The sequence below is a fragment of the Acanthopagrus latus genome, chromosome 13, assembly GCF_904848185.1.
Source record: "Acanthopagrus latus isolate v.2019 chromosome 13, fAcaLat1.1, whole genome shotgun sequence".
NCBI lineage: Eukaryota > Metazoa > Chordata > Actinopteri > Spariformes > Sparidae > Acanthopagrus > Acanthopagrus latus.
This window is the reverse complement of record NC_051051.1, coordinates 10775546-10799951: the sequence shown is the minus strand read 5'-3', so window position 1 is coordinate 10799951 and position 24406 is coordinate 10775546. Positions and strand designations below refer to the sequence as shown.

The window sequence follows — 24406 nt, the reverse complement described above, 5'->3', positions numbered from 1 at the left end:
GATCGGCGGACAGCTGCATCAGCTACTGTTTGAACGCACTGTTTACACTAAATAAATTAAAGAATATAACATAGTGACAGTAAACATATCACATTTTGCAAATACAGTAAACCGTTACGAATAAAGGCCACTTCTTTGTTGTCTGTGGCGAGGGTCACCAGACTCCCTTTAAAAAAATGCTAAATTTTGAAACTTGTTACATTAAGAGTAACCGTATTCACTTTGTGAAACAGTCTTAACTATTCAGGCCTACCTGACAATTGGGCAAACCTCATACACGAAAAAAAAATAAATAAATTCTCTCTGTAAAAATATCAGTTTGTTCCGGTTTGTTAGGTGTTTATTTGTATGTAGGGTTAGGGTTAGAGTTAAGGGAATGGGATCTGATCACAACAACACTCAATCCCAGGTGTGAGTCGACAAGCTTTGAAGCTGGCCACTTGTGATCGGATCACTCAATCAACTGCAAACAGCCTCTTTGTCCTGTAAACGGTGCATTACAAACAACTGGGAAAAGAAGTGTTGGGTTTTGGATGGAAATCTTTAATGCAGCACAAGTCTAAATAGTAAATTCCGTCTATCAGAGAGGCAGACCAAGAGATAAGACCAAGACAGACGTCTCCTGTGGAGAACGTCAGTGAATCATTGGCATAAAGAGTAGTATGCACCTGCATAAATGTTCAGTTGGCACAAACCTGCATGCAAATATAGCATCTGTCTATGAAGATCTTTACATTAAAAACCAGTATAAAATACGGCACGTTTCAAAAAACATTAACACATTCCTGCCTGTGTAAACATACGAGAGAGAAAAAAAACGCAAGCTAGCTCCCACATGAACGCCATCAGTTACACCCGCGAGCTTGTGAGTCAATTTTTTTTTTTCGTTAAACTTCATCCTTAGAGAGGCCAACATTCAGATACAAAAGGAAACAATTTAAAAAAAAAAGAATATTCATTGAATATATTCAAGCATAAGAAACAACAAAGTCAAAAAACATTATAAAAAATAATATCCTCCTTGTAATGCCTGAAAGATCGGAGTCTAAATGGGCTCCCAGTGGGATTCTCAGTGTGAGCCCATTTATAGAAACAAGACGTCATCTACTGCAGTGAGACATTGGCACATATGTAGGCAAAAAGCCAGGCTGGAAACAAACTGTTTCGAAATACGCGTCTGCAAAAAAAATCTGGCACACATTCAGTTCGCCTCCTCCTCCTTAAACTAATCTTAAAAAAAACACACACATCAATATCACTAAGAGCATCGTTACTTTGCTACTGCGTCTATTAATCATAATACACAATATTAAAATGTACTTCCTTACAAATATAACTTAAAGAGTGCAAACAAATCTTTGACATCATGCAGATTGGAGACAGGTGGCGGCGGCTCGTTTCGGCAGGTGGGAGCTGACGTCAAGTAAGGATTTTGGTTCGGACACATCCTGAGGTGGAGGATCATTTTGGTCCACTTATCCTACATTCAGTTAAGTCACATCAAGAGAGGGAAAAGAAAGATAAATTAAAGAAGACATCCAAGTAGTCCATAAGCTCTTTGTGGGTTAGACACCTGACGATACTGCGCCCGTTGAGATGATGTCTTCCATTCCCTTGAGACATAAAGAGCTCCCCGTCCTGTCGGGATGGTTTCATCCTCAGCTAATGCTCTGTTTCTGAGAAAAGAGAAGGTCATTGAGAATGACCTGCTTCACGCGATGCAGCACCTGTACACGTTCTTTAAGATACAGAGTCTCTGGTGCCGCTGACAGCAAATCAGAGGGCAGGAAAAAAAACAAAAAAACGGGTCAAGTTTCAGGCAAAGGTATCGTCTTCTGCCTTCATGCTCGTACAATGTGCGTCCACCTGGGTCTCCAAATATGAATCATTACGGCAGTTTGTCAGTAAAAAAAACAAAAACATTACCGTACATATACAGAAAGTCAACAGCAATAATAATATCAGTAATAAAAAAAATTCACGTTTTGTTTTTATGATAATAGATGATGTAGAATAATAATGATAATAATAATAATAATAAAAAAAACTTAAAGGGACAGTTCACCCCCAAAATCTCTCACGTGCAGTGCTTTTTATGTAGCTGGATTGTTTTGGTGTGAGTTGCAGAGTTTTGGAGAGATCAGCTTCCTCTCAAATTTAATGAAACTCGATGGCCTTCGGCTTGTGGTGCTCAAAGTGCCCCGAAAAATACCGTACATTTGGAAAACTCGACAGCAATGATTCTGGTAATCATGGAGTTCAAGTAGGAACTGTTTTCTTCTCTAGTGTCTAGACTCTACAACTCGCACCAAAAACAATCCAGTTTGGATAAATTGCTCTACAAGAAAACAATATGTAATAATTCTTGATTTTGGTACGAATTGTTCATTTAAATATAACTTATCTTAAGTGTTCTGATATCTTACCTAAAAAAAATCAACTACCAATTTGACTTAAAATACATGTGGTTTTTTTTTTGGTTTTTTTTTTTGAAAGACTGAATATAAATATTTGGTTAACTTCCCCCTCTTATGATTGGTCGTCATGTTACAATGAAATAGAAATGGAACTGGCGATTTTGACGTTTCTTTAAACCCAACTCATCGGTACCTCTTTGGAATTTGAAACGTTTAAAACTGAGTGAGAAACCCGTGTCCATTCCCGTGTCGTTTTAAAATGCCCGTGTGTGTGTGTGTGTGTGTGTGTTGTTTTTAGTTTTTCTCAAACTCACTTTGCAGACAAAAAGATGAAGCAACGATTTTGCAGCCTTGCCACTGGAATTTTCTCTCTCAGTCTGCTCAATGGAGGCATGCGTGGGCGTATTCAATCCAATGTGAAAATGGGAAAAAAAGAAAAAAAAAAAAGTGTTTCAAAACACGCTTAAACATTCAGGATATCCACATGTAGAAAGGCATCAAAGAGTTTTGGTCCAGTCTGAAGTCATGTGTGGTTTAAAATACTCCGAACAGAGAGGGTAAATGAGGTGAAAAAGGTAGCCGAGAGCAGGTTTAGAGAGAGGACGAGCTCTGGCTGTAGTGTCTCAGCAGCAGCTGGTCATACTCGGCCTCGGAGGCCAGGGAGCTGCCGTCGGAGCTCAGGGACGAGTCTCTAAACGGGGACGGAGGCGTCAGGGCCACCAGCTCCTCCATATCCTTGGCTCGCCTGCCGCTCACGCAAGTCCCCGCCAGGTGCTCGTAAATCTTACCTGCCGGTCGCTGGTTCTCGCAGAAGTTGGAGACGGCCGCCACCTCGGCGTACGTGGTGACCGTGGAGGGGGCCTGTCTGCTCCTGGGCGGCTGGTACGAAGGCGGGCACGGGGGGGCGGCTTCTGCGGGCTGAGGGGCGGCGGAGTTGGGGCTGGCGGCGACGCCCCCCGGCAGCATCATGGTGTTCAGCTCGCTGATGTTGGCGGTGAAGCGGTTAACCACGCAGCTGATTTGGTCCATGATGGTGGTGCCCTGAGGCTGGCCGATCATCCCTATGCCGATGTCGCCCACCCCTATGACGCTGATGTCCCCTCCGTCCACCATGCTGTTGTCCCCGCCTTTTCTCCGGACCCCGGCGGAGTGCTCAGACGCGTAGGTGGGTAAAGCCTGCTCCTCCTCTCCGTCCTCTCCTCCCTGGAAGCTCATGGCCTTGGCTGCATGCTGGCTGACTGTGGGCAGGGGCGAGTGGGATGGGGAGCAGGCGAAGGGCTGCGACGCCTGCGGTTCCTCGAACTGCTCTGCGACCCCGGCGTCCGCGGGTGAATCTCCGTCTTTGGAGAAGGGCTTGATGATGGCCGTCTGGTTCGCCTCGACTGCCTCCTTTTTCTTGACGTGAAACGACATCCTCTTCCACAGGTTTGGTCTGTAGCTGCGCTCGTTCTGGGTCCATGTCACCGATTTCCCATTGGAACTGCGAAACAGATACAAGGCAGAGGCATCGGTTGAGAGCTGATGATCACATCTCCCCTGTGATTAACATCATCATTTGAGTAATTCACGGCTATTCACGTTCTACTTCTTCCAGTCCGAATATCTACCATCCCCCATTCTATTGCTTGTCCTCCGTGTAATCTCACATCTCCCCTCCATTTTCCTTTCTTCTTCCCTAGAAAGAGAATTCCTTAAAGGCGATGAGTCTCCCCTGGGAGTATTTAACCCAAATGAGGTTGCCTTTTCGCAGCTCAGGGAGCAGTTTCTTTCCCCTGTGGAACTTCCAAACTGCTGTGGTGGATTGAAGCTCTGATTTATTAGAGACGGATTGAGAAGGCGCCGTGAAATGTCTCGGCAGACTCATCGTCTTTAATACGCGGACTATTAAAACCAAAGGCAATCCAGACACTCCAAACAAGAAAAAAGCATCAACCTAACTTTTTTTAATGAGTGCCCTTTTTCATGCTTCCTGCCTCATTTGATACGCCCCTGATTACTGAAATACTCCTTTTCCCATTTTCCAAGACCACCCAACATGATTTTTTTGTCAACACTGTTGAAGAACGTCTTCTTTACGCACTCTCTTGGACATAAACAACATATTTGGCAAAAGGAGGGTTGTTCCTCAAAATAAGCCAAGCAGGTTGGTTCTTTTATTAGACCTCATCTTGTCTGCCCTGTCCCTGCCTGCCTCCAGCTCTTCCTTCTTCGCCTTCTTGCAGGAGTTTATCGCAACAGAGTCCTTCCATAAGGTCAAATCTGTCTATTGATTGCAATGCAAACCAGCGATCGTGCTTATCGGTGTTTTCACTGTGTGATTTTTAACATGATGTGACAAAAATCTGCACTAAAGGAGGCCAAATTGTTGTTGGATTGATACACCAAAAGAGAGCATAATTAAAATACCAGGTACACATGGAATAGTGGATCAGACAATTTGACGGAGAACATACAGTAACTAAAAAATAATGACAAATTCTCACCAGAGATGGGACCGTCTCACTCCTCTGCTTTATTTAATATAGTTATAAATGGCCAAAACTGGCTGGCTCAAGTATTTTCCCCTTAATTTTAAATACTGACGACTTGCAAGCAAGAGAACACATAATTTAATAGCAGTCTAATCCAATTTTCTTAATTTCAGGATTCATTTTACGGTTTTTGCCCTGCACAGCTGGGCACCTGTGTACATCTCTGACTTGCCTCATCCTCGTATCACCGGCAGGTCTGACCAGGGCTCGCTGGTGTTCCCTCGCACTAAGAACAAAAAGGTGATTTGTAAATTGAAGTGGCGGCTGTGACACCGCGGAACACTCTCGCTCCAGACTTATGTTCTGCTGTCCCCGCTGACACCTTTTTAAAAAGCTTCTTCTTTTTTTAAACTGCCTTCATCCCACCTGATGCCATGTCGTGTTGGTAATTTTGTGAGATTTGAAGTTCTGTTGTTTAATTGCTTTTGCTGTTTTTTAATCATCTTCTCTTTTGGCATTTTTATTTATTTTTTTGACGAATCACGTCATGTCCTTGTTCTGTGAAAAGCACCTACCTAATTAGAACCAATGTTCTCTTAAGAGGTCCCGTTATTCAACTGGGCACAGGTGTTTTTTTTTAAAATACTGAGGTGTTAATTTATTCACAGCCTCACGCACCTGATGTTGTCCTGCGCTGACCCGCGGCGTCGAAATAAGTTGGCCATGCTGCTGGAGGGTTTTCCAGACTTGGCAGCTTTCTTGGCGTCGCCCACGTGCATGCGCACCACCGTGGATGTTGTGAAAGCGCTCCGGACATTTTTCTCCGGCTTGGCGAGCATGATGTACACCTTGCCGGGGGAAAAAAATACTTGTTGGCATAAAAAGACACCAAAAAAAAAAAGAAGCGAGGAAATGATTTGAATTTGCATTTCCATTTTCATTCCCTTACCTTTGGGACGAACATGCAGCAAAGAGCCACCGTGGCGCTGAGGCTGACACTAAAGCACATGGTTATGATCTTGTAGTTGGAGCCAAAGTAAATAGGGACAAAGGCCAGCCAGATGATGCAGGTGGTGTACATGGTAAAGGCAATATACTTGGCCTCGTTGAAATTAGCTGGAACATTGCGGGTCTGTGGGAGAAGAAAGGAGGATAGTTGAAGTAGAAAGTCCGAGTGCAAAGAAAGAAAAAGTTGAAGTACGCTGTAGGAAGTACCTTGAAGGCGTAAAAGGTGCAGCTGAGGATGAGAAGGCCGTTGTAGCCCAGAGGCGCCACCACCCCCAGAGTGGTCAGGTTGCAGATCAGGTGTACCTCGCGGATACTGGGGTAGTCATAGATCACCTGAGAAGACACAAAGCGTCGCTGTGGCTGTATATAGATAATGCAAATGAACCGTCCCCCATGTTGTGAAAACACATGCACTCGTACCTGCGGTGGCTCTATGATGAGCAGCGCCACAATGATCCCCAGCTGCAGCAGTATGAGTAGGAAGGCGATGACCAATTGTGCGCAGGCGGACATGAAGCGCGGCTTCTTGGTGCAGATCTTCTTCTTGCTCCCTGCCAGGATCCGCGCTATACGGTTGGTCTGGATCGGAAAATAGATCAAATGGTTTTGTTTTGTTTTTTTTTATGTTGGCTTCGCTTAAATCAGCTGTGCATAATACCGCTCACTTGCGCTGATTCATGACAATAATCCGCCTTTCAGTTCCCAGATCTTAAACATCGAACCCAGCCCACACACAGATCCTCAGCTTCTAACCAAAAGTCCCTGTACACTTGGCCAACCCGTGCAGGTAGCTCCTGGCCGGATCCTTGGACGCACTTCTCTTTATGCTAAAACCCTCAAAAACAAAACACTGACATGTTTTCGAATGGTGGTTGTGGATGAGAAATGCACAGTAAAATGAATAAAAACACCCTCGCTGTGTCAGTGTTGATGATCCCACACGGTAAAACAAACATCTGTTTCAAGTGATCTAATCTCGTATGCAACATATCTACCAGGCTGACTCACAACAACAGCTGGATCTATTTGGATGTCAGTAGCATCATCAGCCGCCTCCTCTGCCGAAGGCTCCGACACATACGTTATCCGCCTGCATACACTGTATGTTCCTCCTTACAGTGTGCGTGATCTTCCACAGCTTCTTTCTGTTTTTTTTGTTTTTTTTTCTGTTTTTTTGCGGAATAGTTACGCCTCAGTAGCACTGTACGATTTAAATGACTTTAATGACTCGGTTTCAGAGGAAGTGAAACATAACACAGACTGGAGCTGTGCGTACTTGTTCCTCTGTCTCCTGGGAACAATAACAACAACAGAAAAGAGAGTACCTTGGTGACCAGAGCGGAGTAGCTCATGGCGGGGGACAGGCCGATTCCCAGCCGCTGGAGGTAGCAGTAGACTATGTGGGGCTTGGCGATAAGGCTGAAGGTGCACAGGTAGCCCAGACATATCCCGGCCAGGATGATGTAGCAGAGCTCGCGGCTGGATGACTTGACCACCGGGGTGTCCCAAAATCTGCCGAGAGGTCACATTATGTCACCAAACTGGTCAAAGATGGGCTGAAGCAGTGAAGGACAGCAGTAAACACTTAAATCATAGGCTCACTGATTTCTTTTTGGGTTATTGTATAGTAACATTAATTTTATACTAGCTTGATTATACTGTACACATTTATATATTTCAAATATTTTAGATTTTGTATCTACCGTAAATGATCTGTGCCACACATTTTTTATTTATTCTTTTCCCGTCATTTGCATGCATTTCTTCTCTTTAAATGTGCAATAAGTAAAAACTGACCACCTTCAGAATAATAATAAAAATGAAGTCAACTAAATTCTTACATATTTTGCCTTTTTAAGGAAGAGGAGGTCTGCTGTGTAAGACTGTTCCTGACACATCCATATTTGTATGTATTAATGTACCCAGTTTGGCAATTTACTTATTACCAGTGGGTTGTTCCGACCTTGAGTTATTGCTATTTTTACCGTTGGGTAATTCATCCAAACTAACATACAGTTATTTTGACCCAGTTTCAACAATGTATTTAAGTTTCACCTAAAAATTTGTCACAAATTTACTGTTAGCTGTACAAACTAATTTAAAAAGTATGCAAATATTAGTAACTTTCAGTGACAAATAGTGACATATAAGTGTAAACAAAGCAAGCATATATTTTAGCTATAAAATTAGTTTTTAAATAATAAAAGTATAAATTCAAACTTAAAGCTTTAATATTAACAATATTGATGTAATAATACAAACTTGCTACAAATAGAAGCTAATTTAAGCTGTTCTCAGAGGAAAAGAGGGTCCCCAGAACGCTGATTGAAGCTGGAAAGGTGGCAGGGTCTGCCAAATATAAACAAAGTCAACTGTAACAGGTCAGTTTGTGTTTTCAGTTTATTCAGTCAGGAAAACTAAGTTTTCCGCAGCAAAACTACATACACTGCACCTTTAAAGCTATTATTGTATTGGTGTATCTACCCTGAATCGGGTCAAACACTGACCCACTGATTTTAACTGTGTATCTAAACAAGCTTAATGTGATCATTACTTGATGAAGACAGAGGTAACGAAGAGTGTCGCCATGAGGCCCAGGCAGGCGAAGACCACCGCGGCGATGGGCTCTGGATCCCCCCAGCGCACATACTGCACCGGGATTGGCTCGCAACCTGAGGGGAGGAAAGGGGGGGGATACAGGAGAGACTGAGGGGACGACGAGACAGAAAAGTCTGTGGATATTTTGGATTTGTCTTCATGAGTTATAGTGAAAGGATGTGTAGCTGTGTGTTTGCGTGGAACACTGTCATAAATTGAAGCGGATGTGAAACTTCAGAGGGGATCAGAGTAATAACAGGATCACCACACGAAGGCGTCCCACGGAGGATACGCACTAAAAACTCTCTTATTTGTTCAAACCACAGAGAAACAGAAATATTGTAGGAGACAATACGTGTTTACAACAGGGCCTGAAAATGGTTTCAAGCATTATTATTATTATTTTTTTTTCATAAAGACTTTGGAGTACATAAATCTGCCTTCAGCCAAATCCCGTCTTCTGGCAGCGATCTAAAGTCTCTCGACGTGTGTACAGTACATGGGTATTTGTGTGCAGTAGAGAGTTGCGACTGTTTGTGGTGTGTGTGTGTGTGTGTTAGCTACGTGAGACGTAAGGGGATTTGGGGTTGCGTGACCCAGATTGAAACGCTCCTCTGGCCTGTGCGCAAATCTTGTAAAGTTACAGACACACGAATGAAGTGCACTTACCAGTGAGGTCATCCGTGGGCCACGAGCCGAGGACACAGGCTCGGCAAGTGTACTCATCGAACACAAACTCGTTCTCCTTGCAGGGAGTGCAGGTCCAACAGCAGCTCACCTCGCCTTTGCGGATCACCTTGAGACACACACACACACACACACACACACGTAAACTTGTAGGAATGGGTGGAAAGGTCTCAAAGCCCCAGTGGCACTTTTCTGTAGCTAATCTCACACTCTGACAGCCCTGCAGGGCAGGGAACTGAGAATTTCTGCACCAGGGGATCAAAAAAGGATGGATTTCTAGAATTACTTTGAGAGGGTTCAATAAAAATGAAATAAAAAGAGCGTCAGCGTCATAGAGGGCAGCGTTTGCACTGAAACTTTTGTCACTGTTTTGCGTGTTCCTACGGGGCTCCCCTGGGGCGATCACAGTTTACTCTCGCAGTCCGATGACGCGCAGTTCAGCAGATCCGCAAACTACGTGTTGGACGGATGTGACGCAGATCGCCTCGAAGCCTTGCGCTCTTTTCCCCACGTTCTCAATTCCCCCACGAGCTGCCACATTACAGCGAGTCAGCGGAGAGTGTGTGTGTGTGTGTGTGTGTGTGTAGGAAGAGTTTAATGTTAGAGGACTGTTGGGATGATGGAGAGGAGGCGGGCTCGCAGTGTTCTCCGTGATTTGGATGGGCAGCGGGGAGCTACAAAAGCCCAGGGACGTGATTAAAGCCTGAACAGAGAGCCTCGCTGAGTCCCCTGGTCGGGCACTCGTGGATCTGATTGGAGGGATTTTTTTAGACTGCAAAATCTGAGGCGCTGAGTCGAGGCTGGTGTGTGGGTCTTGCTTGACAAGTAAAACTATGACATGCTGTATTCTCTGGTGTACGGTGAGGCGTGAATGCACGAAAACACCTCTTTCCGCGGCACGTACTTTGATCTGCGCCTTCTGGCAGGGCTCGGAGCACACCGACTGGATGACGTCACTGTTGTTACTCCAGATTTCCTCGTCGTTCATCTTCAGGCCACCCTGGTCCCAGCTCCCCACGTGGATGTAAGCATACTCCTCCTCGCCTATGTGCTTGAAGTTCATGATTTCATACCTGGGGTGGAATAGCACACGCACACATTTTAGACGTTCTGTTCCGCCTGTCTTTTCGCTTTCCCTCCTTCTTTCCCTTCATCCCCGTGTCGTCCATACCTGCCAGGTGAGTCTCCGTTCTGGTCGAAGAGGATGGCCTCCCCGGACACGCCCGTGAAGTTGGTTTTCATGAGGAATTCCAGCAGCTGCCGCCCGTCAATGGGCCGCATGGCTTCACACAAACCCTGGCACCGAGGGAAGAAGCAAAGACTGTCAGTACTGTAATTGTTTATATAGTTGTTCGATCGTGAAAGCACACTGTTAATTATTGTACCTTATAGCCCGGACACAGAGATTCCTGCATGGCGTGCAGGCCGTAAGCCATGGAGTAGATGGCGTTTATGACAAAACCCATCTTAGTGTCTTGGGCGTAATGGAGGCGCAGAGATTCTCTCCCTGTGAGGAACAGAGACCTGCTCATAAGAAGTAAAACCAATCCAATGTGTAACCACGATAAGTGTCTGAGGGGATGCGTGGAAGAGGATTTCCAGTGTCGTACTAACAGGTGCAGGTGCGGTTGTACGCGACGCTCTCCTGCGGGTGCCCCCTCAGCCGGCACTGGAAGCGGTGCTGCCAGAACTCGGGGAACCAGGGGTTCCTCAGGTTGGCGTCGGGCTTCAAGTTCAGGTAGTAATCGTCGAACCAGGTCACGTACGCCGACTTCAGCTTGATGGTGATCCCGCCAGCCGCCTCCCTCTGGTAGCCATCAGTCACATCGTACCTGTCGGCCCAGCCGTCACTGAGCAGGAGACACAGGTTGTTAGAGTAAGGAGACTTTGTTTATTCATTCATTTTACGTTTCCTTGTTTTTTCATTGCTTTTTCTTATTTTTTTTTTTTATATAGATTTTTTTGTTAACTGTAGTCAGTTAAACTTTAGGTAGTGCTGCTAACAAACAATTAAATGCTTTATAAATAATAATAGGTAATTGTAAAGGTTATTAAACTTTAATAATATCTTAACAAGGGCCATCCAAATAATGTTTATAGATAAACTGCAAGTTTTTTAATTAAGCCTTTACAAAGTAGTTTAAGCATCTTTGCAACATTACAATAGACAATTAAGCATTTCATTGTTTGTTAAGAGCTAAGTAACTATTAACTTAAGTTTACTCACTTTAGCAATGATGTAATTACTAAGTGAGACTTTATATTCTCTTCTACTACTATAGTACACTTTTTACAGTTGCTACTCTATATTGCAAACCACACGGGCATATTATAGAGTTTTACTTTAACTTCACTCTGTATTTATTTATCGTTGTACTATTTATATACTTTTTCATTTTATTCATTAATTTATTCATTTTTGATTTATTGTGTAATGTATTTATTCATGATGCGATGATAGGATATGACCGACAGCATTAGCAATAACAGACGTTAGGATTAAAAGGCCCAATTTGTATTGACCTTTACAAGGGAGACATCGCTCTGACATAGAGCAGGGAGGCTGATGGTGAGCAGCAGCATGGCTCTGTAACACATCTGCAATCTGTTGACACGGGCAGGATGTCTAGCATGCATGGCAGAGGTGGTGGGTGGAAACATTATCAGGATTATGCTGCTGACACTGAGGAATAGTTAACCAAAACAATGATCGCACACATTCTACTTGAAGCCGTGAAGGAGGATCACAATTACAGCTGAGGAAACTGGTTTCACCTACAGGAGGATAACAAGGCGGCTGACAAACCTCAAACAGACCGGCCCTGCAGTCCAAGAAGCAAATGTTAACATTACACCCAATATAAGCTCATATGAGAAAAAAAAAAAACTTTGAAATATTTCAGAAATCAGTGTTTTAACTACAGGACTGAGGACAGAACATATTATTCTGTACAGTTTATAATGGTTATATAACTTCAAATAAGACCCTCCATCATTGCAGTTTTAATAAGGCTCACTGTAAAAAAAAAAAAAACTGCAGTTGGTTCTCATGACTACATTTCGTAGCAGATTGAAGGAGACAGTTGGTGCCTCGCAAAATGAACCTAATGACTGCTCCGCCGAGACTTACAGTAAAATACAATATTTATCACGATGACTCAGATGTACCGACACGAGACTCACCGGGTGATGGAAATAGAAAGTATTTGCTCACAAATCCAAGTCGAAGAAATTGTGAGCGGGATGGCCTCCATGAGAAAAAGGTAAACCACCGGGGGGGTCAGAGGTGGACGGTGCTGGGGAGAGCTCGACTAAGCTGGGATAGAGAGGCTCGTTATCGTTGCCTTTATTTGTTTTCAGTCTGAGTTATATGCTTTGTTTGCATGCACTGCTTCCGCGGTCACGTAACTTTCGCTTATAAAGTTCGAGTCCGTCTGACGATTAATTAGATCTCCGTAGGCTCATTATCTGTGAAGTCCACCGAGGCGCACTGGTAATGAAGAGCGCATTGATTTGCTTTAACAACTTTGGGAGCAAATATCTCAGTGCAGATCCAAGCAGCCCACCGCAGTGCAGAAAACACACTGCTGCTATCAACCGCTCCGTTATCCTACCATCAACCCTGATTGTCAGACTGTGTATTGATTCGTAACGTGGCGGTGTTACACTAATTATTAATTATTTGCTTCGTTTAGACACCACGATGCTCAGTAATCTTTAAACACCAGACAAACAGCAGCAGGCCGCGGCGTCTGCAGACACACAATTGGATCCGCCATTTATTCAGAAAACCTCGTGGGCTAAGACTCAGCAGAACCATTTCATCAGTGAACTCTTTGGAAAACTCCGTCTATTATTATCGCCTTTCCCTCCGGACGCTTGTCTACAAACCACAAAGACAGACTGGGCTGATTACACCTCCACACATGTGCATATATGTAAACAAGTACACCTCACAGACACACACACACCGACACGCACACTCTCGTCTTTCTAACCTACAAAAAAAAAAAAAAAAAAAAAAGGCAAGAGAAGTCATTTCTGTAAAAAACTTCGCTAACCGAGCAGGAGTTACACAACAGTTGTGTGGGTGGATTTTTTTTCTTTTTTTTTTTTTTTTTTTTTCATGATGCCTGGTTCTCTGGGTGAGGTAGGAGATCATTTCATAACACATCCTTAGAGAAGCGAGCACAGAAATTGTGCGCTGGCATAAAAAAGACAGGAATGGATATGAAAAGCATGCAGGGCTTTGACTCTGGATAGTTTGAATCACTCTTGAACGAGAGCTCTGAAACCCACACACCGACCTGGGAGGGCAATATGCTGCATGGAGCGTGTTGCTGCGCCCACCTACAAGCCTGAAGAAACGCACAAGTGTGCGGCTTCACACACACACACACACAGACACACACATATTTTGCTTTCCTTTTTTTTCATGAAACAAAACAGTGCTGAGCTTATGGAGCCAGGTCTTCTCTGAGTGGACACTTTAGAGCTCTGTAGTGGTTTAAACTTGAGGCTGGAAAGGAGTCCATTTTCTAAAATTAATTCGAACAAGACGTGGAGGGGGAAAAAAAAAAAAGGGCGAAACAGCTGTCAGAACGGACTGGAGGGAAGAACAACCTTTCCTACCCAGGCAACCTCGGCTGCTGTGTTTCTTGACAATGCAGTTCGTCAAATGCTGACGTTGCTGTCATGGTCCTGAAATATCCACAGTTTTTTTTTTGTTAGGTGTATGCACCAAAGTGACTAGGTTAGGTTTAGGAAAAGATCATGAATGACGTTTGTTACGCTAGTATGAGTCTCTCTCATAGATCGCACCCCTCCTTCTTCTCCAGGTTTCTGTAAGATATCGTATTGATTGTAAGGTTCTGCTTCCTCCATGACCTAGCTCATCTGTATCTCTCTGAACTCCTACAAATATACGCACCTTACGTTCAGATCCTATTCCGCTATCCGACTCACTACTCCGTCCGCACGCATCACTAATGTGGGTCTTGGGTCTTACCATGCTTTATTTATAAAGGCACTCATGTATGAAAGTTACCATAAGTCAACGTTTAGTTGTCAGTCGTCTGCTGGGTGAAAGTCTTGTGTTCGTTTGACTCATCCTTCAACCTCAACCTCCTTCCTCCCTTCGCAGACTTTCTGGCTCTTTATACCACATCACCTCCTCTGAGTCGCTCTAGAGGAGATCTATGGTTGAATTGACGGCGTTGCACGTCTCACACAGACGTGTGTTTGTGTGTCCGTATGAGACGCAGAGAACAAAATGTCAGCGCTCGACAACCTGGGAACGAGAACAGTCTGTTCCGGCTTAGTCAGTTGCACCAACAAGCGCGAATAGCAGCACTGTGGGTGGGGAGCCGGTGGGGGATCTCCAGAAACTCCAAGTCGTTTGGCTGAAGCTCCTTTGCGCAAAGGGGGATGCCACGCCTCCTCCGAGGACAACTAGGAGGGGCGGCAGCGACGGGGGACTGAGGAGGAGTGGGCCGAAAAAAGCTGGACTAAACTAACCCAATAAAACATCCGTGGAAATGATATAGAATAAACCCCACCCCACTTCTCCTCATATCCTTCCCTGCTACGTGGACCCACTGCCTCAAACTGTCAAAACCTCATCCTGTAGCCAAAGCTCACAACAAAATGTAATAAAACCTAATTAAAATCTTCACTGTGATTAAACTCACTTCTACTTGGACACGAAAGACTTGATTTAAAACGTGTGCCGACGACTTTTAAATTACCCGTGCTCATGTTTATTTCAGCGCGAGAGGATTTTTGTTGAGTGGCACCGGACGATGAAGAGCGACAGGCGTGATTTTGAGGGTCTCGGTTAAGCACAGCGTCGACGAGATCTCCATGTTGTTCGCCGTTAACCGATAACCCCTAATTCAGTGTGTCACAGCATGCTTATGCCGGCTTATTCGCACTGAACCGAAAGCTCAGCTGAGGTTGACGGGGATGTCAAACCAGCGGCGCTGAGTGCCGAGGAGGTCTTTAAAGTAGACTGCCCTCGCTGAATCAGCATTGTCAACAATTAAGTTTAAGCTTTTAGCACATCTAAGCGGTTATCCACAGTATGTTATTTCCTCATTAAAAGCCAAAGTGAGAGCCACAGAGGCATCATAATCTGATAAAAAGGTGGAAGAGTGAACAAACTACATGACTGCAGATCTCCGATGGAAGGCCGAGTGAACGCCGACTTTATTGCAATTCATCTTGACGTCAGTCTCATAGTGGTACCGGATTAAAAGCGAGGGGCTCACACTGATGTTAGTTAGGATTCATCCTCGGGGGGGAAATATGAACGTCTCCACGTTATTTCAAGGCAATCCAACCAACTGCGGAGGCTTATGGAGACGCACCTGTCCCCGTATCATTTGTGCGAACAGACTGAAAAATCTGCATTTGTGAATAACTCCCTAACACGTACAAGGGTCTGAGCAGCGTTTGAGAATCCAGTTTTCGAAGATTTTCGTGGATCTCGGTTCTGTGCTCAGTGGTTTTGCATTCTCTCACACAGAGTTTGACAAACTTCCCGCCGCTCTGAACAAAAGTCCACTTGTATCCCTCGACCTTTTTTTCCCGGAGAGCGTCGTCATTCCAGCATTTCATTTTTTCCTTTCTTTTTCTTTTTTGCATTTGTATTTGCGGAAGGTGTTTTTTTTTTTATAGTTACAGATTTACACATGTATACACAGACTGTCCATCTGTTCACACCAACGATATTCAGGCAAAATCCATCCCCATAAAGGCTTACGGTGGCTTGGATACAAACAGTTTTAAAAATCGGCTTAAGCAGCGCTGGCAAGAAAACAAATGAAAGACAACAAAAACAAAACGGCTCCTCTCCTCTCTGGCCTCTCTCTTTTCTATAAATGGAACGCAGGCACGCGCCGCGCATGTACACGGCCACGGCGATAAATCCTCCAGGCCGACGTGAAAAAGGATGAGGTCAGGCAAGGCAACTAACGAGAATAACAACGGAAAAGAAGGTGACAAGGCCAACAAGGCGAAGCTAAAAAATTCACGCCGGAACGTCTTAACAAATCCAACAAGGTAATCGTACTACAGCGCCACAACTGCCTGGCAGCTCCGCGCCAACGTGGATTATAGAGCGTGGTGTTTTGCAATATGTAGTTCAAGGTTACTTTATGTTTCCAGCTGTCAGATTTGAGCGACAGCCTACATATGTGGCTCCTAATGAGGAAAGGCATTTATAGAACACCAGGGACGAGAGCGAGCCAGAGAGCTAAACCTTAAAATAAAACATGTTATTCTTGGAGAGACTGAAGCCTCCTGCTAGATCAACCCCCTCTTTCCCACTTATTTCTTTAGGGAAAAAAAAATAATGTATTGTACTCTTTGTCTCTTCCGCATTGTTTTCTTTTCAAGGATGCATTCAGATGCTGCGTATCTGATCACAATGGGAGACCAAACGTTGCTTCATCTGTTCACTTGTCTGTTTAAGCTGGCTACCGGCTATACCTCCTCGTTTTCACGGCTTGTTGTTTACCGTTGCGACGGCGGCAATGACAATATTGTACTATTTTGATATTGATTTTCTGATTAATTCACTGTCTCTCTCTCTATAGGAATCTTCTGAGTGTAGGAGGAGTGTGGCTCGCATTGTGCTGGCATCTGCGCACAACGTGACATTCTCATGAATATCCGTTTCATAGCGAACGCGGGCTGTTTTCCAAGTTTAGCGCGAGCGAACGAATTACAGATCGCGCTGTGCTGCAACGGCGCCAAAACATGCGCTATTCAGCAGAAGTGAAAGCATTACAGGTGGGAATTTGATGACAGACAGTAAGAAGAGAGAGCAGGCACAAACAGTGAGCATTGTACACACCCATGCAGCTGATCTGCTGTTAACATCTGCTGTGTAATATATGGACTTAGAGAGTAGCCTTTGTGTCAATACCGCAACCTCAAGACGGACTTGAAACAACATTTTTACGCAAAGATAGGAATAAATGTCTGAGAGGGGACATATTATTAAGAGTCTGTCATAGAAAGTGTTTGACAAAGTTCATATAGTCTCAATTAACTCAACAAAACTGTGATTTTATTTTAAGGGGAATCTGGGGCCAATTTCAATACCAGGTGTAACAACATCCTGACGCTCCAGTAAATCATCTGCAGGAAGGAATCTTCTTTGGATTAGCAAATAAAAACATTCTCAATAATGGCAACAAGCGACCAAATGTGCCAAGTCCATCTAATTTTAAGATGAATGAAAATCATGAACTTTTGCAACAGTGTCATGAATTACGTGCAAAGAAATCCATTAGAAATACCTTAGCTTTCCTAGGCCGCCATGAAGCTGATGGATGCGATGGGGGTGACAACCAGGATGATGATGATGATGATGAGAGGACAAACATGGCGCTGGTGACAACAAACACGCCGTGCCCGGTGATCCCGGACTTCTAAAGAGAGACTGGATCGGAAACGAATGCACAACACAAGTGCGTGAGCGAAGCGTTGCGATCGTACGCTTCGACGCACCGTCGGTCCGGTCGCTCACCTTCCGACCAGCAGGAACTCCCCCACCAGACGCTGCCGCCTCATGGCCATCAGTATGCCTCGGACCGTCATGCCCTCGCAGAAGCAGGCCACCACCCGGGCCTTGGGCAGGTGCCCTCGCAGCTTCTGCAGCAGCTTGTCGAAGTTGTGCTCCCCCGCGTTGCTGTAGATCTTGTCAGAGTGGGCGATGCAGATTCCCTCCTTTGCCGCCATGTCTTTGAATGCCTCCATTCCACTCTCGCCATAGTTGCCTGCGGAGGGTCGGGGGGGGGGGAGTGGTCGTTATCTCATTAAAGTTAACAACCCAAACTGATGAGACTTTTATCTTCTTCTTCCTCACAAAGCAGGTTAGATGTGCAGACAATCAAATAGACTGGATGTAATGGCAGGTTTGTGGGCAATTACACACACTGGTTCGATGCTGGCACGACACTTGAGGATCTGGAGATTTGATCCCCGTTAAGGGAGCTGTCGTGGGGTTGGACTTGCCTGCTTTTCGCTGGGAAACGAGGTCACCTACTTTTCTGTACTCTCTAACTCTTGGCATGACACTGTTCGAGGCATCCTTTTCACTACTACGTGAGAGTTTTCCTCCCATATGTGACATGCCTCCTCGGCTGGTACACGTAGTAGCTCAGCTTTCAAACTCTCTTGTTTATGTCTGCATTTTAATTTCCTGTATCGTTTAGTATTTCTTTCCCCTCTCTCTCTCTCTCTCTCTCTCTGACCCTGTTCGCCTTTTTTGTGCAGCCAGCATTGTAAATAAGAACTAGCCTGTTGCCTGCAGGTGTAGGCAAACTGTAATTGAAAAGTAAGACTGAGCAGAACAGTGTTTCACAAGCAAGATCGCAACCTCTGGAGCGTCTGTCAGTCTTCAAGAGTTGATATCTTTTCACCGGGTCATTCACCTCGTTGTTAGATTTATGTAAATGCCGTGTGGGGTGATATGCGAGGTTCGCCCTCATCTGACAGATGAGGTGTTTTCATTGCGGCCTTGGACTCACCAAGGCAATATATTAGAAGAGATTAGAAATCCCAAAATAGAGTCGGGCAGAGAATCAGAAGAGGGTGAGAAAAGCATTTTAAATGTGGGGCAATTTTGCACAGATTGTTGGTCCTGTTTGGTTGTCTTAGCAAAACCTTAATTAACCCCCCCCCCCCAAAATATGACTAAATAAGACAAGTATGTGCATCGTTTAATACACAGGACAATAAATGCACGGTCATCTTCATCCCATCGCCCGCTGCACTTCAAAAGACACTAACAGGTTTGCAATAAGAGCTCCCCATGACACGAGGTTTTATTCTGGGGGGGGGGAAAAAAAAAAAAAAAGAACATCTAGCGTGTAAATGACATCCTCCTCTGCAACGGTTTGGTGGTTTTCATGGGAAGAACTGGAACGATCCGGTCAGGATTAGCGCTTATTCTTGTGAAGAGAGATTTATTCCGTAAACATATGGCCTCGAGCCACAAAGAGGTTAAAGAAAAAAAGCTCTAAAATGGATGGAACGGTATTGAATATTCAGGCCGATCATAAAAATGATGCCAGTAACATGTTTTTTTTCTCTTTTTTTTGAATAAGTGGGATTGGTAATATATAATGTGATTTGGAGAGCAGCCTTAGAGCTGTACTAGATTCAGTTGCGGTAAACGTATAAAGAAAATTCAAATAAAGCTATGTTTTGTTTTGGGGAAAATATGTTCACAGTGCTTGCTGAAGTTACTGGTGATTTGACAGAAGTATCTCATCAAAAAGTAAGTGATAAAATGGAAATCTAATCATGAGTGAGAATCTGATCTAAGGGCTCAAACATCGCTGAGATCAGTGGACAGAGTGTCCATGACACCCAGAGAGTTCAAAGCCCCCTGGCAGATGTTCCCCGGGAAGCTCGGCCAGCTTTGCCACCGGATAACAGAGAATATAATCAGGGTCTAATTTCATTTACATTTCATATTCGCGACACATGCTTAATGTAGAGTGTACGGTGACAGCTAAGATCAGAAGATTTGCAGGGAAGTGAATTTATGGCATTTCTTTGGCGTGTTTGCTGCAGCACGATTCAGCAGAGCTTTTGTTTCCCCATGTCGACGGCAGGCCAGAATGTCGGAAAGTCAAAAACTCTTAAAGTAAGAACTGAAAGTAAGAACTGAGTCAGGCTCTGCCCACAACAATGCAGACGTGTCTCTCGTTTTGTGTCAAAAAGAAAAGGAGACTTTCACGAGCCCCACAGAGACGCGATTTTACCGTAGAACACGGGACGCAGGAGAGAACGGCGGGCTCACCCTCTGTGTGTATGGCGGACACGTAGCTCCAGCCGTATCTCTTGACGATGTCCACCATGGCTCTGGCCTGTTGCATATCTGATGGCACCACTCTCATGAAATATTTATACAGGCTCTGCAGGGAAGAAATTTACATGTTCACATGATTGGCAGTCTGCTCTGTGACAGACGGTCTACCAGTCGCACATGCATCCATAACACCCCCTATCATGAGCCCTGTTCCATTTAAAAAATCACTATACGTCCACATCCAGAGGAATGGCAGAATAAAGGACGCTATGGACGTTTATTTGTCCATTAGATAGCTGATCCATCAAAGCACACATCTGTTTGTATTGCTGCATAATCATCAGAGGATAATAAAGTTACAAGTCACTTTAAAAAGTCTGTTTTCCTTTTTTTTTTAAATAGCTTTTGGTCTTCTGCCACACTTTGCGTTAGGTGAAAATGTTGTCAATTGGAATGTTTTCTCACCTTGTCGCTGAGGTCCATGCTCGTGGCCGAGTAAGCAATCTGTGGGATGTTGAAGAGCTGGAGGAGGTTTTGCACCTGGATGGCCACCGAGCTGGATCCCGGCCCGATCAGGCCCACGATGGGCTTCTTCCCCTGCACCAGCAAGCTCCCTGCCTCGGCCGTGCACCTGCCCTGGCTCTCCTCCTCCTCGTTGGACACCAGTGTGTCCCGGATGAACTCGATGCTCTGCTCCAGCGCCACCGCAGAGTGCCAGCATGAGTCCCTGTCCAAAGAGGAAAAAAAAAAAAAGATTGGTTGGGTTCACACTTGTTCAGGCAGGCAACATGGGAATAAAGAGGAGGATAAACCGGAGTGGCCAACTGGACGCTTTTGAAGCACGCGGCCCCGCGCCTCGTGCTTTTTAAAGAACCGCTTGAGTAACACAGTTTTTCTGGAGCGGCGAGAAAGTCTGCAATCCAAAGTTCAGCCAAAGCTAATGTGAGAATTCAGCTGTCTGAGTCAGTCGAGGCAAGCTGGTATCCTTTTAGCACAAATTTGCCTTTTTTTTTTTTTTTTTTTTTTAACGCTCTCCTCGTTTTCCTCGCTTAGCTGCAGGGGAGAGATTATTACTCACATTTGACGCTAAATGGCACAACGGCAGCAACACACGGCCTCGTCTTTCCCTCAGCCGGAGATTGAAACGACGTCTGTGGAAAGCTGAACCTGTGGATTTTTTTTTTTTCCCTCATTCATTACAGTGTGGGTGCGCTTGGAATAGATCACTTCGCAGCCCTTATGGAGAGGAGGAATGATTGCGACCGTCAACTCGCTCAGCTCACACATGGCACTCGAATGCTGTTGGAAAAAATTCTGAACCTGTCCTTTCTGATTTTTAGTGTTAATATCTCAAACCTCTGTCAGAAGATCAGGTAGCCCTGTTGTTGTGTCCTGTGGTTCTTTAATAGGCTTACTGTAGGTTAATGGATACAGACTTCTGCCTCTGCCTGGTTTAATTCACTGCATACGCTCTTCCATTTTCTTCTCTAATGGCCTAATTTCTCCAGCCTCGGTTTTCCTGTTAACCCACAGTCTCTCTAGAAGTTCATGTGCTCCTCCAACAGTTACTCTTTTCGGTGTAGCACATGGAAATACTTGTCCGTATAGGACGTTAGAATCCGCTTAAACACACAGTCCTCCTTCAGTGAATGCAAATTGAGCAAAAGTGCGTTGTATTATAACAGACCGTGCCCCGGCGAATTGTTTTTGACTTGACATTTTGTTAAAAGCAGAATCCAGGCAAATCGTTCCTACATTTGTGATGATAACTACGATGACGCCCAACTAGTCAGCTAAATTCGTGCAGTTTTTTCCATCTGTGTGTGAGCTTTCTAGCTGATTTGAGACCTGCTAGTCTGAAGTCCTTGAATGCTGTTTTTGTGCCAAACCTTGAGGTTCTGTCACACCCTGAGCCTTCTAGTTATGGATGAGCCACAGGTGGTTCTTTTGCATTAAGACTCTTCATTGTGTAAACGATCAGTGCTGTACAAAGAAGTTCTGTGATTGGTTTCTGACCTGATCTCGCAGCCCAGGCTGATATTTGGGAGGATGTTGGGGTCTGCGTTGATTCGATCCAGGGTGTGCATCATGGCCTCCACCCTCTGGATCCCGTACTGCTCTCGCACCGCCCCGCACTTTCGCTCATGGACCTGAGCAGAGTGTAACATGCCTGGATTACCAGCATTTGCCACAAATGGTGAAAAGGACCACACACACATACACATGCTTAAACACACAGCCGAGCAACATACCTTGTCTGCAGGTGGTTGGTGGTGCACAGAGAACAGAGCCCCGATAATGATGTCCCCGGGGAGGTGTGCTAAAACCCTCCGCTCATTGTTCTGAGCGCTGACCCCGACCCCTTTCGGGCCCGGCCAGCTCAGGCGGGCTCCCAGGAGCGCGCACACAGCCAGCAGCCTCGCACACAATGGGTTCCCCCTCGCGCCTCCTGCCATCCTCTGTCCTCTCTTAGAGCTGGGGCTCAGATGGATGCGTTGAGTTTGGCATGGCGCGTTTGGGTCCAGGGGTCCTGAAGACAAGGATGGGGGACAGGAAGTCAAGGAAGGCTTTTCCAGTACAAGACAAGTGAACATTTGTTTTAAAAGTGGATTGATGGTAGAAAAGCAAATTTGGGTGTTAATTAAGAAAAAAAAAAAAAACTTATTTATAACTAAAATATCAGGTTGCTGTCCGTGGTGCTGAAAAAAGATGGTTGGCAGCTTCGTTCAGTTTGGCTCAAACTGACACATTCAGCCCTTTTCTCCAATACGAGACATCAGCAACTTCCACAAAACTCAATTATCTCCGGCATCCCTCCACCATTTGCGCGCACCGCATCACTAAAAAACAACTTCATCCTACCTCTTCTCCGCCAGCAGCCCTGCAGATGCCATTCCTTCAGAGACCGTCCTCATCACACAACAGCAACAAGAAGGCAAGAAAAAAAGCGCTGCCGTTTTTTGTTTTTTTTCCCCCTGCTCAAGCTGGAGTCTGGCGCCTGGCTACAGCGCACTGCAAATAGCAGCAGATAATATAGCCCGTTATTGGAACATGTTTGACTTACTGACGCACACGGCGGGCCCCCCCTCCATCCATCCCTCCTCCTCCTCCTTCTTCTTCTTCTTCACCACCTCCTCCTCCTACTCCAAAAAAAAAAAAAAAAAAAACACAGTGGAAGGCATGGAGCATCAACAGTGACTAAACTGCTACTGTGGAAACTGTGGAGAGCTGCGGGAGATGAGCCAAGGGAGAAGTAAACAAATGTAAAAGGAAAGTAGTAAAGGATGCGAACGCGTGAAGTGGCGTTCGTTTGCGGAGAGCGGCGGCGGAGGCGCCGACTCCTCGACCTGTGGCGGCGATCAATTAATCCATGATTAAATCCGACATCATTTAATTGGAAAGTTTGAGGCTCGTGGCACATTTTAGTTTCCACTTTAAACGTGATAAATGTAAAAGTAATGACTGTATAATCCGCTGGGCTCCGTGCCTCCTGGCTTTTCATTTAAAAGTGTTATTGCGCTCTCTGTATTAAAAGAGACGTGGTTCTGGTTCTTCCAAGCACGTTAAATGATCCTTAAACGTGCCTCTACTGCGACTGCTTCCTTCTCTTAGCCCCAAGATCATTTTTCTCGTCTGCTGCCTTGTGTTTCTTTTATTAAAGCCATTTTAAAAAAGGAAAATCAAAGTCATTTAAAGGTGCAATGTGTAAGAGCTGGTTCTCTGTCGAATCCACACGCCACACAACCAGGGGGCAGAGTGACCGCTAGCTCAGTTAGCCGTACAGCTAGCAGTTCGAAACTGCTAACCTGGAGTACCAGGTGGGCCGGGGCTAGCTGGTTAGCATGCTACCTTCAGCAGACAGCTCTGTAACACAACGCAAAGACATCATGAAGCCAAAAACTGTTATTTCAGAACATTCTGTTGCAATTGTTTGTTAATTTTTGTTTTTTAAAATGTTTTTGTTAATTTGTTTGTTTGTTTGTTTTTTTTTTTAATTTTTCAACTAAAATGTGTACATTTTACACCTATAAATATATTTTACCTGGGAGCAGAGTGACTGCTAGCTCGGTTAGCTGCAGCTAGTGGTTCAAAACTGTGAACTGAGAGCAGCGGGCGAGTTTTGCTTTCGACCAGTGCGGGTCTGGGACAGCTGGTTAACACGCTGACTTCAGTAGATGTCTCTGTAACACAACACACAGACGTCATAAAGTCACAACTGTCATTTTCTGTTCATAATTGTAGTTAATTTTCAACTAAAATGTGTACATATTGCACCTTTAAATGTAAAAAGAACAAATAAACAAACAAGTGTTCTCAAGTGAAAACATCAATCTGAGGTAAATTGTGAGATTAGACACATTTCTCACATTTGTAACGTAAAACTCTTAAACATCTCA

At 44.8% G+C, this 24406-nt stretch overlaps 1 protein-coding gene across 1 annotated transcript; it reads right to left on the bottom strand.

Annotated features, from left to right (window-relative positions):
• Positions 1-522: 522 nt before the first annotated feature.
• Positions 523-23074, bottom strand: grm5a (glutamate receptor, metabotropic 5a). The gene is made up of 18 exons (XM_037119716.1): positions 22872-23074; positions 22262-22539; positions 22026-22159; positions 20475-20736; positions 20001-20115; positions 17718-17967; positions 10796-11031; positions 10567-10688; positions 10353-10477; positions 10086-10254; positions 9164-9290; positions 8451-8568; positions 7222-7408; positions 6317-6475; positions 6104-6229; positions 5838-6020; positions 5567-5736; positions 523-3897 (listed from the first exon to the last, which is right to left on the bottom strand). Exons 2-18 carry the CDS (start codon positions 22463-22465, stop codon positions 3009-3011), a joined length of 3576 nt encoding a protein of 1191 aa, XP_036975611.1. The 5' UTR covers positions 22466-22539; positions 22872-23074; the 3' UTR covers positions 523-3008.
• Between the last annotated feature and the right edge of the window lie 1332 nt (positions 23075-24406).

Bases quoted from the DNA above. Each gene is read 5' to 3' on its own strand.
- grm5a (XM_037119716.1), bottom strand. From the start codon at position 22,465: ATGGCAGGAGGCGCGAGGGGGAACCCATTGTGTGCGAGGCTGCTGGCT. The intron at 20,737-22,025 runs GTCAGAAACCAA...CTCTTTGGACAG, and splicing joins AGCCTGGGCTGCGAGATCAG to GGACTCATGCTGGCACTCTG. The intron at 6,021-6,103 runs GTACTTCCTACA...CTTCTCCCACAG, and splicing joins GCACCTTTTACGCCTTCAAG to ACCCGCAATGTTCCAGCTAA.